At 38.6% G+C, this 11,659-nt stretch overlaps 1 protein-coding gene across 1 annotated transcript in view; it reads left to right on the forward strand.

The window, feature by feature from the left end:
- The first annotated feature begins 901 nt into the window (after window positions 1-901).
- KLKB1 (kallikrein B1) overlaps window positions 902-11,659 on the forward strand; it is a 22,543-nt gene continuing 11,785 nt past the window's right edge. Inside the window, exons 1-6 of the mRNA XM_025886107.2 lie at window positions 902-1,000; window positions 1,612-1,670; window positions 6,533-6,695; window positions 7,921-8,027; window positions 10,534-10,693; window positions 11,118-11,227. Of these exons, the coding sequence (XP_025741892.2) occupies window positions 1,613-1,670; window positions 6,533-6,695; window positions 7,921-8,027; window positions 10,534-10,693; window positions 11,118-11,227 (598 nt within the window). The 5' untranslated portion in view covers window positions 902-1,000; window position 1,612. The remainder of the gene's footprint in view (window positions 1,001-1,611; window positions 1,671-6,532; window positions 6,696-7,920; window positions 8,028-10,533; window positions 10,694-11,117; window positions 11,228-11,659) is intronic.

Genomic DNA, 11,659 nt, shown 5'->3' on the forward strand with positions numbered 1-11,659 from the left:
TCTCCCTCTGCCCCCACACCCACCCTGGTCCACACACAAGCTAAAAATAAATAATAAATAAATAAATAAATAAATAAATAAATAAATAATTTTTAAAATATTAAAGTAGTTGCAAGAAGGTATATTTCAGTATATAAGGAGGTTTTTATTAAAAATAAAAATAAATAGAACTCCCTGGGCAGGAACAGATTTCTAAGAAAGCCAGTATATTTTTTTCCCGATGAGGCATCCTGACTGCTGAGAGCGCTATATAGCAGGTTTCAGCTCATTTCATCTGGAAGGCACCAGATAGTAAACCTTTCCTGCTTTGTAGGCCATATGATCTGTTACAATTCCTTAACTTGGTACTTGGAGAATGAAAGCAAGTATAGACAATTACATGAATGAATGGGCATGGCTGTGTTCCAATAAAATTTTATTTACAAAAACGGGCACCGGGCCAGGTTTGGTCTGCGAACTGTGGTTTGTCAGCTCCTGCTATATATCATTTCCTAAATTGGGTGAGAGAAGGACCTAATCATCCTCCAATTCCCTTCCATACTCAAAACTTCAGTGTTACATGCTTCTTTGACGAGGATGTGGAAAAGCATAGATAATCAGTCAAAAGATCCTTCCAGAAGGAGCTACCCATACCCATCCCTCATTCAGTTGTCATCCAGGTAATTGCAATGGGAAATTTCAGTTAAGTGAGATTTAAGCTGCATGACTCCAAACAATGGGGAATGCTGTGCACATTTTAAAAAATGGAAATCTGGGCATGCATTGTGGGGCCCTAAAATGAAATAGTTAATATATTAAATAGCTGAACACAGGAATGGGACCTTCATAGAATATGTTGACAGGACAAAAAGTCGAAACTGTTGGCAGAAGACCAAAGTCAATATCAGAGCCAAGCAAATACTGCGTGCAACGCCCCGTTAGGAGAGCCGGAGGACCATCCATTTTTAAGTGGCGAGAGACACCCTCACCTCCAGAGCCAGAGAAGCAATTGGGCTCTCAGGTAGAGAATTTCTATTATTCTGATTGCTTCCAAATAGTTTTTTTTTAAATTAAGCATAATTCTACTTTGAGAAGAAGCTATCAGTATATGTTCTAATTTCCGGTGTATTTATATACTGTGGAAGAAACTGATATTCTTCTATATGAAATCTTTTAGCGTAAGATATTTTAAAATCAAAGAGCATATTGACTGCTTTAAAATTTTTCAATGGGCATTAGTATTTTGAGAGATTTTCTTAGGGATTCTGGACCCTAGCCATTATTATTTGCCATTATTTATTGCCTTTATTTACAATCAGTTTCTTTTTGTTCAAGTCAAGAGGTTTCACAGCCATTTAACTCCCCTCTACCAATTCCCTTTCCATAATTATCGACAACATCGGCGGCAAGTGAGCAAGGAACAAAACAGTAGTGTAGAGATCTCAGTTTGTATCTTGTGCCAAGTCTCCAGCATAAAATATACAGAAAGCTCTTGTTCCCTGTGCTGGTAATTCTGTGCTTAGACTTGCAATGCAGACATTTATAAGAAGATCACTATCACCTTAAATGAAGGTTCATGTTAAATATGATCTGTTACCAGCAGTGTCACGCATGGGTTGCTTTCTCTTTTAGGATGATTTCATTCAGGCAAGCAGCTTATCTCACTTGCTTCTTTGCTACAGTTTCCTGTGGTGAGTGCATTGTCTCTAAGATCTAAAGTTGTATGTGGGAGAGGAATAGTTAACAAGACATGCCAGCCCTGGAGAAAACTATTGAACAGACAGCTTTGGGAAGGAGGCAGACCCAAGAAGTCAGGACACAAACCCTTTTACTATCCAGGGACAACTGCCACTTCTCAGATGTATTGCCCTAGACATATCGGGGTGGGGGAGCCTGGAAGTGAGAATGTCTCTGGGCATGTGTGGGCAGAAACTGCTGTTGACAAATGACTCTCTACAAAGCAGATCTTAAACACTCAGCCCTCTATTTTTATTATCAATATATTTTAAAAATCAACTTTATCTGAATATTCAGTGTGTAGGCATTTTATAGTGTCTGGATCCAACCCAAGTGTTGTAATAGGTACCAGGTGCATATTTTTACTCTTTTAGGCCACTGGGGAACTGCTTCAGAAGTGAAAGTATTTGGCTTAAATTTAAATTAGTAAATTGTCCATTTGAATAGTTTTGATTTCAACACCAGGTTTTGAACATATTTTTCTCTCTAGCCATTCCACTAAATTTTCAGGGACTAAAGATGATTCTGGACACTGTTTTTCATCAATTGTTCTGGAATGGAGTTTTCTCTGAACCACCATTATGGGTAGATTCTGAGTCTGTGTTGACTTAACATGGCCACACTATAATGGTTATTTACCTACCTCTCAGATGTCTGGCTAACATAAACACCTTTTAGATAAGGGTTACATTTGTAAAGAGAGATAATTTCTTCAGGAAGAAGCTGTTTTTTCCCTCCTAAACCAAAATCCCCCCCATGTCTAATTGCTTTTTTGAGCCATGATCATTAAATCCATTGAATGCTGAGGAGTAGAAGCCAGAGATGCCATAGACCATGGCCACTTCGGTTTTATCTTTTTGGCCAAAAAAAAAAAAAAAAATTATGATCATCCTAGGAAAATTAGAGGTGCAGGTAAGCAGAAAATGAGAAACTGCGTATTATCTGTAGTCCTATAATACAGAAATGGCCACTGTTAAAAATTTTTTTTGGTCTTTCAGAAATTTTTCTACACATGTCTATTTACACATTTAACAAAGATGTTATTAATTATACTTTGTTTATAACTTATGTTTCCCATTTATAGCTTTTTATACATATCATATTTTTTTGGAGCTTAGTAATCTTCCCTAGTCATGGTAATTTTGTATACACATTCTTATACACACATTCAGTTATTTCTGTAGAATAAAATTTTGGAAATAAAAATGTTAGATAGAAAGGTGTGAATATTTTGGAAGGTTTTGTGATGTACATCATGAAATTATCTTTCAAAAAGGTGATTCTCCAGTTAACCCTCTCCACCAGCAGATAAGAATGATCATTTATCCCATTTAGGCCAACTCCAGTAGTCATCTGTATGACTTGATATATACTCACCTTTCTGGAAACTGTATCCTAATTTGTTTCTGGGAAACTGCTGCCTCCAAGTTTGGGTCTCTGAGGCTGTGACCCAAGCAGTAAATAGGGGCACACATCCTGCTGGCTACAGTGACCTGATCAGAGCCAAAGGTCTGCAACAAGACCTTTGCTTACACTTCTAGAAATAAGACTCTTCTTACTATTATTTCAAATTGACTTGAACTATTGGAGAACGCAAAGCCCTGAGTTTCTGGCACCTTGCCACTCTGTGGATCCTGAGAGCAACACTAACACTGTGAAACAGAGCAAAGGGATGAAGATAAATTCAGTCTTGGTGGGATCAGCCCAGTACCCTGTCCAGTGATTTCTGAAGCCAAATCTGCCATGGACTTTGGCCTCTGAACCAAAACATTTCATTTATACTAAGTCACATTGAACTGGGTCTTTTATCATTTGCGGCAAAATCAATACATCAACACTGGTAACTTAGATAATTAAAAATTTTTGCTAATCTGGTGAGTAAAATGGCATCAGCTGCTTTAACTTGACTGTATTTATGATTCTTACCATTTTTTCTTATACTTACTATTTGCTTGTGTTTCATATCCTTTGCCCATTTTTTTTAAATGTAGTGTTTTCTTCTCCTTATCGATTATGTAGTTTTTTTTTTAAACAAGACCAAATAACCTGCCCAAAGTCCATGGACACAGGAGACAGTGTGACAACTGTTTTATGTTATGGGATAACTTAATGTAACAGTGCTTTAAATCACTCTAAAGTACAATACGAACAAGCCTATCCTCGTTATTGTCACCACCATTATCATTATTTCTAACTTACGAGGATAAGCAAGAACACCTATTAGAACTTTCCTCCCAGCCTGTTCCAAAGTTGGTGTATTTCAGTTGCCCCATTCCATCAGCCAAGTCACATGGCAGTTCACAAAGGCTTAGCTGCAGAATGGGAACTCCCAGGCTAGCACGGGGTATTGTTTGTACTCAGGTTTGTGCACTGGCATGGGGGAGGATGGCTGCTTGGTAACTAGGAATCAGCCAGATACACCAATGAGATGGCATAGGCTTGCAGGCCCCTTGCGAGCCAGGGTCATTCAAGGACTGCAGTGAGAGTTAGGAAAGCCAGGCAAACCTGAGCAAGGAGGAGAAAATGTTCTCTTCCCCTTATCTCATGTTGCAAGTTCTGAATGCCTGGATCTGCAAGAAGTGGCTCTTGCCTAGATTAGAGGCGTCCCTCCTTAGGACAAGAACATGCTGTCTCCAGAGGAAGGGTGGCTGAGAGAATTCTTTAATGTATCTTTCTTCAAGGATGTTAGTTTAATCCCATTATGTGTGAAAGTACATATTGTTATGCTTACCTGATTGCTACAAGTATATAGCTATGTGGAAAATAAACGACAGCATGCAGTTGCAAGTGCTGCCTTTGCTCTGCATCCCCTGTGTCCCGGTGATTTTGCAGCCCTTACCCAGGGACCCCAACGCACTAGACGTTGACACACCAACTGTTTAAAACACAGATCACTTTGCAGTTAGCATTGTCACTGGACCAGGTACTCAGAGTTTTGTGTGTATATGAAATCTAGGCCTATACACCTGGCATTTTGTATTCGCATAAGCTTCCACCTGAAGGGATCTCTGCTTTTTCTAAATATGAAACTTACCGAAGGGTTAATCATCTTAGCCACACCTCCGAGAGGAAGAAAATCGATCTTGCTAGGTTAGGTCATCCTAATAGAGCTCAGGGCTAGAATCCCCAGAGGGGTAGGATAGTGCAGAGGAAATTCTAATCTTCAGTTCTTAATGAAACACGTGTCTAAGCTGCCCATTCCCCAAAGGGCAATACAAAAATAGATGTCCTAGGGGATGGACAAAGTTGTCATTGGAATATCCTGTGGTTAACAGACAGTTGACAGACAGACAAATGCGCTGCCTGCGTTGGAAAAGCTTATTAAGCTGACTTTAAAGCGGGTCTTTCAAGGTAAACTCAAATTCATGTATTAAAGTTTACTTTTAATATATGAAACAGTAGAACACTAAAGGTAGCACTTAATACGCTAATAATATGTGGGATGCAGGGTACTTTAGAACTGTGAACAATTCCAAACAGCAAATAGTTCAGAATGGATTTTCAATTTAGCATATGCATGCATTTGCATTTGTTTGTAGAAACCGAGCAAATAAACATACTGATCCCAATAAGTACCCAATAACTCTTGGTTTGTTTAAATTAAACTGAGATGAGGAACAATATTTGACATTGCACACTAGAAAAGGGAACAAGATTGGGAATGAAAAGAGCTAGGTTTCTCCTCTAGTACATTCACTAGCCACGTGGGTCTTGCCCAAGTCTGTATTGCCCTGAGACTCAGTTACTTAACTTCTTTCCGTAACAACAAATCAAAACAAAAGAAGTCAGAGGCATATACTGAAGTCTGTCTCTAACTCCCCTTACAGAGCTATTTGTTATGAAAGGATTTTGAGAAAGAGATCCTACATTGTTTTTTTTTTAATGTGTTTATTTGACACAATGTTATAATAGTTCTAGGTGTGCAACATAGTGATTCAACCTCTCTGTACATTCTATTCTCCACACCACAGGTGTGGCTACCATATGTCACCGTACAACACTGTAACAGTATCATTGACTATAGTCCCTATGCTGTGCCTTTTATGCCCATGACTTATTTATTCCATAACTAGAAGCCTTTAATTTAATTTAATTTAATTTAATTTTATTATTTTATTTAAGTAGGTTCCACATCCAGCATGGAGCCCAATGCAGGACTTGAACTCATGACCCTGAGATCAAGACCTGAGCTGAGATCAAGAGTTGGGCGCTTAACTGACTAAGCCAGCCAGGCACCCTGTGTGTTATTTTTTTTAAAGATTTTGTTTATTTATTTGAGAGAGAGAGAGAGACAGAGCACAAGTAGGGGTGGGGGAGAGGGGCGGGGCAGAGGGAGAGGGAGAGGCAGACTCCCCGCTGAGCAGGGAGCTGGCCGCAGGGCTCAATCTCAGGACCCTGAGATCATGAACTGAACCAAAGGCAGATGCTCAACCAAGTGAGCCACCCAGGTGCTCCCTGACTGTTATTTTTAAGTCATGGTATTTTCAAAGCATGTTAGACTACAGGGAGAAACCAAGCTAGAATTGTGTTTTCTTGTGGATAATTTATGTGCAAATTATCCTATGATTTCGTAAAAATCAACCAAGTTTTTTTACGTAGAGGTACCCATAGAATGACTTTAAATAACATTATGCCTTGTTCAGATAGTCACCTCAATATGTTTCATTCTACCTCTATAGTTAAAGTCCTGTTGTAAAGCTCTTTGGGGGTTTAGTGGAGGAAGTAAGAAGGTTCAGAACACAAATATTGTTCTATTAAAATAATTATTTGCATTCATTGCAAATTAATGTTTTTTTTTTCAATTATTGTATCATAGAATGCCTGACTCAATTGTATAAAAATACCTTCTTCAGAGGTGGGGACCTAACCGCCAAGTACACCCCGGATGCCCAACACTGTCAGATGATGTGCACGTTCCATCCTAGGTGTTTGCTCTTCAGTTTTCTTCCTGAAAGTTCCACTAATGACATAGACAAAAGGTAAAAGCTGATATGTCTTTATTGGAGAAGCCAGTAATTTTTCAAAATAGAATGAGTTGTGTACAAAAAGTGTAGATATTGTGGGGTTATGTTTCTCGAATGAGGTCCAAGGGCCAGCTTCACTGGAATCACCTGGAGTGGTTCTTACATTAGCAGATTCTTAGGCCACAGCCTTGGACCCAAATGGTTCAGCCCACTGAACCAAAGTGTCTTGGGCCTGGCAATATGCATGTCAAACAGTTGCTGCATTGACCTAAAGTCATAGACACTAGGCAGCGTCTATCCAAGGCCTCAGGGAGAATGCTTGAAAATCACTGGGTTGAGTGATTGTCCCAAGAAAGGGTCTAAAACCAGGTGAATATTTCACCTGAACAAGGAAACATACTATCTGACTCAGGATTGTATTTGTTTGTATATTGTATATTGTATTTAAGCACATGTGCATGCACATGCAAATATATATTATTAACTGGCATTTTGGAAAAGTAAGAGCCCTGTAAAAATAGTCATTAAAAATCTTATTAGGTCTTAAAGTTGACTGAGTGTAGTCATGTTTTCATCACAATTTTCTTTCACTTTGATCAATATCCAGAATGAGCATTTCTTCATTGTTCCCATTTCCATATCCATAAGTCTTTTCTTTTATCTTAACTCCGTTTGAATTTAAAAACTGGGAATTAGATCATCACCCCCTGATTCTACATGTTAAACTTGGACAGAAAACCCAGACTATGTGTGAGAGGCATCAACTTTAAGTTGAGTTAGGTTCAAGAATCCTTGTGAAAGATTGCCATTAGGATTGACATTAAAGACAGAATGAAGTCTACCATTAGTGGGAACCTAGAAGGAGTTAATAAGCAAGCTGAACATCATAGATAGATCCAACTGTCATGACTGATTTAATTTCTAAAGTAAAAACAATCACCAGGTGAGAACATAATTCCCCAAATTGTAGGAACAGGGGAAAAATCATTACCTCTTTAATATGATTGACTTTCTGTACTTAAAAGTGTTTTTTAAAAAAGAAAAACAATGCTGAAGTTAGGTATTACAAAGACTGTTAGATTTTATGGAATTTCCTCTAAGTGTTCTTTCCAGCAAGCATCAAAGAAGCTCTATTATTTTCCTTATTCTGCCATATTTATCAGTGTATGAAAAACATTAGACATCTCCTCAATGTGTGTTTATTATTCTACTTTCTAACTGAAAGTACTTTTAAAAACAGATTTGGTTGCTTCTTGAAAGACAGTGCTACAGGAATCCTGCCAAGAGTGTCACGGACAAATGCAATTTCCGGACATTCCTTAAAGCAATGTGGTCATCAAATAAGTGGTAAGCTGTCCATTTCTGAGCGAAATCTAAGTGAATAATGGGTTTACCTTAAAATGCCTTCTGCATAAGCTCTGTACTGCCTTGGACATTTGAAGGGAGTACTCAGAAAGATAGCAGAGAGGGGGCGCTATTAACTGGATGTATCCTCCATCCCGTCTTTATCAGTTCCAAGCTCAAGGAGCCTCTATTGCTTATGAGGTTAGCACTACAGTGGAAGATTTGTAGAAAGTGAATACACATTCAAATGATAGGTGCCCCCTTCTCCCCCCCACGAGTGCAGATAAGAATCTTTTTTTTTCTTAAGATTTTATTTATTTATTTGACAGAGAGAGACACAGCGAGAGCGGGAACACAAGCAGGGGGAGTGGGAGAGGGAGAAGCAGGCTTCCTGCCGAGAGCTGGGAGCCCAACGCGGGCTTGATCCCAGGACCCTGGGGTCATGACCTGAGCCGAAGGCAGACGCTTAACGATTGAGCCCCCAGGCGCCCCTGCAGATAAGAATCTTAAAGAGAATACAGAGGGTGTCTTTATCCCTGTTTTACTTGAGATAATTTGCACACTCGTGGTTCTTCATCAGGGGACAACTGGCAAGTACTGGAGACATTTTTGGTTGTCACAACACAGGGGAATGCTACTGGCATCTGGTGTATGGAGGTCAGAGATGATGCTAAACATCCCACAAGGCACAGGGAAGCCCCCACGACAAAGATTTTCTGGTCCCAAGTGTCAATAATGCAGAAGTTAAGAAACCTCATTAGGCCCCCAAACTGAAGGTCTGGGCTCTGTAAGTCCTGCTAATGAGAATCATACTTCTTAGAAAAAAATGTGAGGGTGAAGAGGCCAGGAAATTTAAATCCTGACACTTACTGCTACTAATGTCTTGGGAAACAATTTCTAAACCTATCCTAATTTAAGGGAGATGAACTATTTCTCTGACATAACTGATTTGAAAGCAAGAAGTACTGAAAAGATTCTCAACTGATGGGCTGGCAGAACCTTGAAATAAACATGTTGTGACCGTACATCATTGCTATTTTACCTTCACGATTTACAGTTAAATTTGTAGTTTCAAATTTCAGATGTTTTCAAGTTTTCTATCCTCCCTTCCCCCATTAACACCACTCCCTCAATACATATGTGTGCTTTGGGCATGCATTTGTATAGGAACTAGTCCTTAGTTAGGAACATAGAGATCTGACTTAGCCAATACGTAGTTTACCTGAGGACGAGTACATGTCCTATGTTATAAGATCAAATTTATATCTTAATACAACTTCGGGCAAATCATTCGATTAAGCATTATTTTTAATTATGCTATCATAGTAAAATTTAAAGAACAGTATTTTGCTTTTCTCGATACTCCCAGTTATTGTTATTTTTTTCTCAAATTTAGTCTTACAGAACTTATTTAATGTTCCCTCCTAACTCTCCCTGAGTATCTCAAATTAAAGTGAATAATTGCTCCCAAGGACATAGAGTCCCTAAACTCGGGACCACTTTTGGTTTAAAACATTTATAGGTAGGTTTATAGCTTTCCACTGATCATAAAGAAAAGTTTTAGTTTGTAAGTATCCTATCCCAACTCAGCTGTTTTTTTTTTTCTCCTGTACAGCAGAATTGGAAAGAGACTTCATTTCTAGAATCTACAAACTCCTATGTGCATGAATCACTGTGAATTATCCACTCCCCTGCCCACCTCAATATATAGTTTTTCCTACTAGTTTGTACATTTTCTGTCATTACCACCATTAAATCTAGTTTTATGACTTTTTCAACCTCTTAGAGTGGAACATTACGTACAGCAGATTATGGTTTATACTGCTGGTTTCCTTAACCAAGGGTCTAACTAACAAATCTGAGTGCTTAAAAAAAAAAAAAAAGCGTAAATCATAAATTTTGTTCACTATCTGTCCAAAGAATTATCTATATTTTTTCATTTCAACTGAAAGTGGAATTTAACAAAATTTTAAAGCAAGAATAAAGATGGTTTCATCATGAATATACAAAACTCTCCACCTTTTAAAATGATTTGACACATAGGTGTCAATGACAGGACCTACAATGAAATTCACAATCAGACAGAAGTAGTTGAAAGCTGAGAAATAAGCAGAGAGATAGAGAAGCTCCTTCACTCAATGCAGGAAGTCGAGGGCACATCAGTTTCCTTAGTAATGCAGATCCCTCACCCAGTCATCAGGACCCTCACTGTTGTAGCCTTTGCTCATTGATAATTTCAGGGTGAAATATTACCTATATAGTTGCACATACCTTACAGTTTTGGAAACAAAGTAACCCCTTCTCCATGCTAGTGCTCTAAAACATATTGGAATGTGTTTATTTTAAGTAGAGTTTGATAATTTCATGATGTAATGAAAATTCTAAATCCCCTAATTAAAAGGGCAGTTGTGAAAAACAGTTAGAATCCTTCAAAACTACCCTGCCTAACGGATGATCTGCTTCTAGAAGGAAACTGACCAAATTTGTTCTGTGCATTTTATTTGTACAGCTTGCCACCGAGACATTCATAAAGGAATTGATATGAGAGGAGTCAATTTTAACGTCTCTAAGGTAAAAAGTGTTGAAGAATGCCAAAAAATGTGCACCAACAGCATTCACTGCCAATTTTTCACGTATGCCACTGAAAGATTTTACAATGCAGAGTACCAGTAAGTACATTCATAGTGTTTGTTCTTTCTGATGGTGCTTTTAAGATTTACTTGTACTCTTTGTAACTTTTTTCCCCCAATGGAAGACCAAATAGGGCTTCTAAATTCTTCTTAGGTACTAAATAAGCTCTGCTTATTTACTCAGTTTTGGTGTCATTTTGCTAAGGAGAATAATTTCCGTTTTGGGGAAGTGGGGGTTTGGTTGAAAAATGTCTCCCATCCCATTCTCACCCTAACCTTCCCTGTGAAGAGCAGAAAAATGTCTCTTTGATTAAAAACACAAACCCCCAGACCCACACAGTATCAAAGTCATCGCTCTGATTGCTTTATTTCCCACTGGCCAAGGATCATTTCAATGCAAAAAGTATTGCTACATGCATCTTGTAGTTTAGGAAGAGAAGTAACCTCTTTTCTTCACATTTAGAAACACCTGTCTTTTAAAGAACGGTCCAGGAGGAACGCCCATCAGTATAAAGGTGCTGACTAATGTGGTATCTGGATTCTCACTGAAGTCCTGTGCACTCTCAGAAATTGGTAATTATATGGCTACTATTTCCCTATGTGACTATAGCACGCGGAATTAGAGTCCCCCAAAGACATCTGTATTCTAATTCCTGGAACATGTGTATATGTTACATTACAAGGCAAATGAGGCTTTGTAGATGTGATCAAGCTAAGGATTTTGAGATGGGAGATTATTCCAGATTATGTGAGTGGGCCTGATGTGGCCACAAGAGCCTTATAAGAGAAAGACGAAGATAGAAAGGTTATAGTGATAGAGTTTTGAAGAGGTTACACTGCTGGCTTCCAAGATGGAGAAAAGATCCACAAGCCAAGGAACGCAGGTTGCCTAGAAGCCGGAAAAGGCGAGGAAACAGGTCCTCCTATAGAGCTTCCTGAAGAACAAAGCCCTGCCTACATCTTTTTTTTTTTTAAGATTTTATTTATTTATTTGAGAGACAGCAC

Source organism: Callorhinus ursinus, unplaced genomic scaffold (genome assembly GCF_003265705.2).
Source record: "Callorhinus ursinus isolate GAN/ISIS: 27379988/994484 unplaced genomic scaffold, GSC_fseal_2.0 scaffold17, whole genome shotgun sequence".
In the NCBI taxonomy this organism is placed as follows: domain Eukaryota; kingdom Metazoa; phylum Chordata; class Mammalia; order Carnivora; family Otariidae; genus Callorhinus; species Callorhinus ursinus.